The 2,259-nt window shown below is 33.6% G+C and overlaps 1 protein-coding gene across 1 annotated transcript; it reads left to right on the top strand.

Annotated features, from left to right (window-relative positions):
- The first annotated feature begins 372 nt into the window (after positions 1–372).
- LOC141537256 (uncharacterized) lies at positions 373–1,666 on the top strand. Its single transcript, XM_074258127.1, has 2 exons — positions 373–1,140; positions 1,500–1,666. The coding sequence occupies exon 1, from the start codon at positions 400–402 to the stop codon at positions 1,132–1,134; it is 735 nt and encodes a 244-aa protein (XP_074114228.1). The 5' UTR covers positions 373–399; the 3' UTR covers positions 1,135–1,140; positions 1,500–1,666.
- The last annotated feature ends 593 nt before the right edge of the window (positions 1,667–2,259 follow it).

Raw genomic sequence — 2,259 nt, 5'->3', positions numbered from 1 at the left:
ATGGGACATGGAAAAAAAGGGGTTTTAATTCTCTATTTGGAGTAACTACACTTGTAGCAAAAAATTGCAAGAAGGTTGTTGATACTGTTGTCAAATCTAGTTTCTGTCAAGGCTGTAATGTTTGGAAAAATAAAAAATATTCTGATATTGCTGCGTATAACGATTGGTATGAAAGTCATGAAGAATTATGTACAATAAACCATAAAGGAAGTGCAGGCAAAATGGAAGTTGATGCTATTGTCGAAATGTTCTGTCGATCAAATGAAAATCACGGAGTGAAATATGCTAAATACATTGGAGATGGTGACACTAAAACATTCAAGGGTATTCTCGATATGGATCCTTACGATGGTAACCCATTTGTCCAAAAAAGAATGCGTAGGTCACGTCCAAAAAAGAATGGGTGCAAGGTTACGAAAAGCGAAAAAAGAAAATAGAGGGATTGGTGGAAAGGGTGAAGGCAAATTAACTGATAAAGTCATTAATAAATTGTCTTTATATTATGGCTTAGCGATTCGCCGGCACCCTGATTCTGTTGAGAACATGAAAAATGCAATTTGGGCTACTTACTATCATAGCAGTTCTACAAATGAAAATCCGCAACATATGTATTGCCCACCTGGTACAGACAGTTGGTGTAAGTGGCAAAAAGCTGCATCCGTACGTACATTAGAGGAGTTTGACCACGAGAATCCTTCTCTGTCTGATAACGTCTTGAAAGTAATAAAGCCAATTTACGAAAGCTTATCATCAGATGAATTATTGACCCGATGTTTAGGTTCAGAAACGCAGAATAATAATGAGTCTCTGAACTCTCTGATTTGGACTTTTGCTCCGAAACACATTCATTCTGGACTTCATATTATCGAGATAGCGACATTTAGTAGCGTTTGTATTTTCAATAAAGGCTTTATTCCTATTTTAAAAATGATGGAGCTGATGGGAATAAAAATTGGACCAGAAGCTCATTCATTTGCTGGCAAACGCGACAACGCCCGGATTGACCGCTCCGAAACACGAGCATCCATCGCTTCAAAGGAGGCCAGAACTGCTCGATATGAAGAAAGAAATGCAGAAAATAGTTTCTTTGAAGTCGAGGAAGGTCCAATGTATTCGGCAGGAAGGGCAGATTAAATCAATGTAAGTTTAAAATATCATTATATGACTTAGACTAGAAAAAATTTTACGCGAAACTTTAAACGCGTTTTTCTCAAAACTGTCTTTTTCGGAACGATGACCACGATTTTTCAGGTTCTACTGGACCGATTTACTTGGAATTTTTATAGAGTCTTCTTTATTGGCTTGTCTATGGTTGGAACTAGCCCTATCCCCAAATTTTTATTTTAACTATTTTTAAAAATTCAAAACCGTCAGAAAAAGTGGTCGAAAAAAATTTTTTTAAACAGTCGCCATTTTGTGAAAAATTTTTTTCAAACTTTTCCCTAATTCCGACCATTGCGACATTATTCTTGATTAATAATCTTTTTTTTTTTTTTTAGTTTCAGATTACTAGGAGGGTTAAAATCATGGTCATAGTCACGTGGAAATTTTTAAAGAGCCCCCACTCCGTCAGCTTATAATTTTAAAAATTTTGTACTTTTTTTAGTTTTTAATTTTTTTTTGTATTCTTCTAATGTTAACAAACAACTAATAAAAAAATGTATAGTAAAAATATTAATTGTCTTTTTTTTACGACATTTCAAAAATTACCTGAAATTCATGTTTCTAGACCAGAATACCCCCTTAATTGAAGGCTTTTCTGATCCGTAATATCAAAGAGTTCAGCCAACTTTGTTTGAAAAAGAGACTGATTTTTCATCTGAGCTAGTGAATTTTTTTTTGCTTTTATTTTTATGTAAGATTTTCCACTTAAAATGTAATCCTATCAATTTTTTACAACTTTTTCTCTTCCACAAACAGGCAATCCGGCAGAATACCATTGCTTCTCAACTTTAACTATGGTATTCCCTGTATTTTTTCTAATTGTCTCTTTTAATACAACATGGTGATAAAAAAACACAGACATAACCTCTTTAACCGTAGGTAATTTACGGCCAAAGACATTTGGGTTTGAAGTACCAATTAAAAAAATAGGCTTGCAGCTAATTTTTTAATTAAAGGCAAAAAGTTTTAATAATAAAAATTGAAAACCAAAAACTAACTCAGCGAACTTTGCTAATACTCCAATATAATAATTAAATACACATCAAACCATCCAAGATGCCGCACAGTATAAACAAAGTTGTAAAAGACTGACTT

This window comes from Cotesia typhae, unplaced genomic scaffold (assembly GCF_013202065.1).
Source record: "Cotesia typhae breed Kobodo isofemale line unplaced genomic scaffold, CoteBio_Ctyphae scaffold_70, whole genome shotgun sequence".
In the NCBI taxonomy this organism is placed as follows: domain Eukaryota; kingdom Metazoa; phylum Arthropoda; class Insecta; order Hymenoptera; family Braconidae; genus Cotesia; species Cotesia typhae.
The sequence above is the reverse complement of the archived record's forward strand: the minus strand, read 5'-3'. Positions and strand labels throughout refer to the sequence as shown.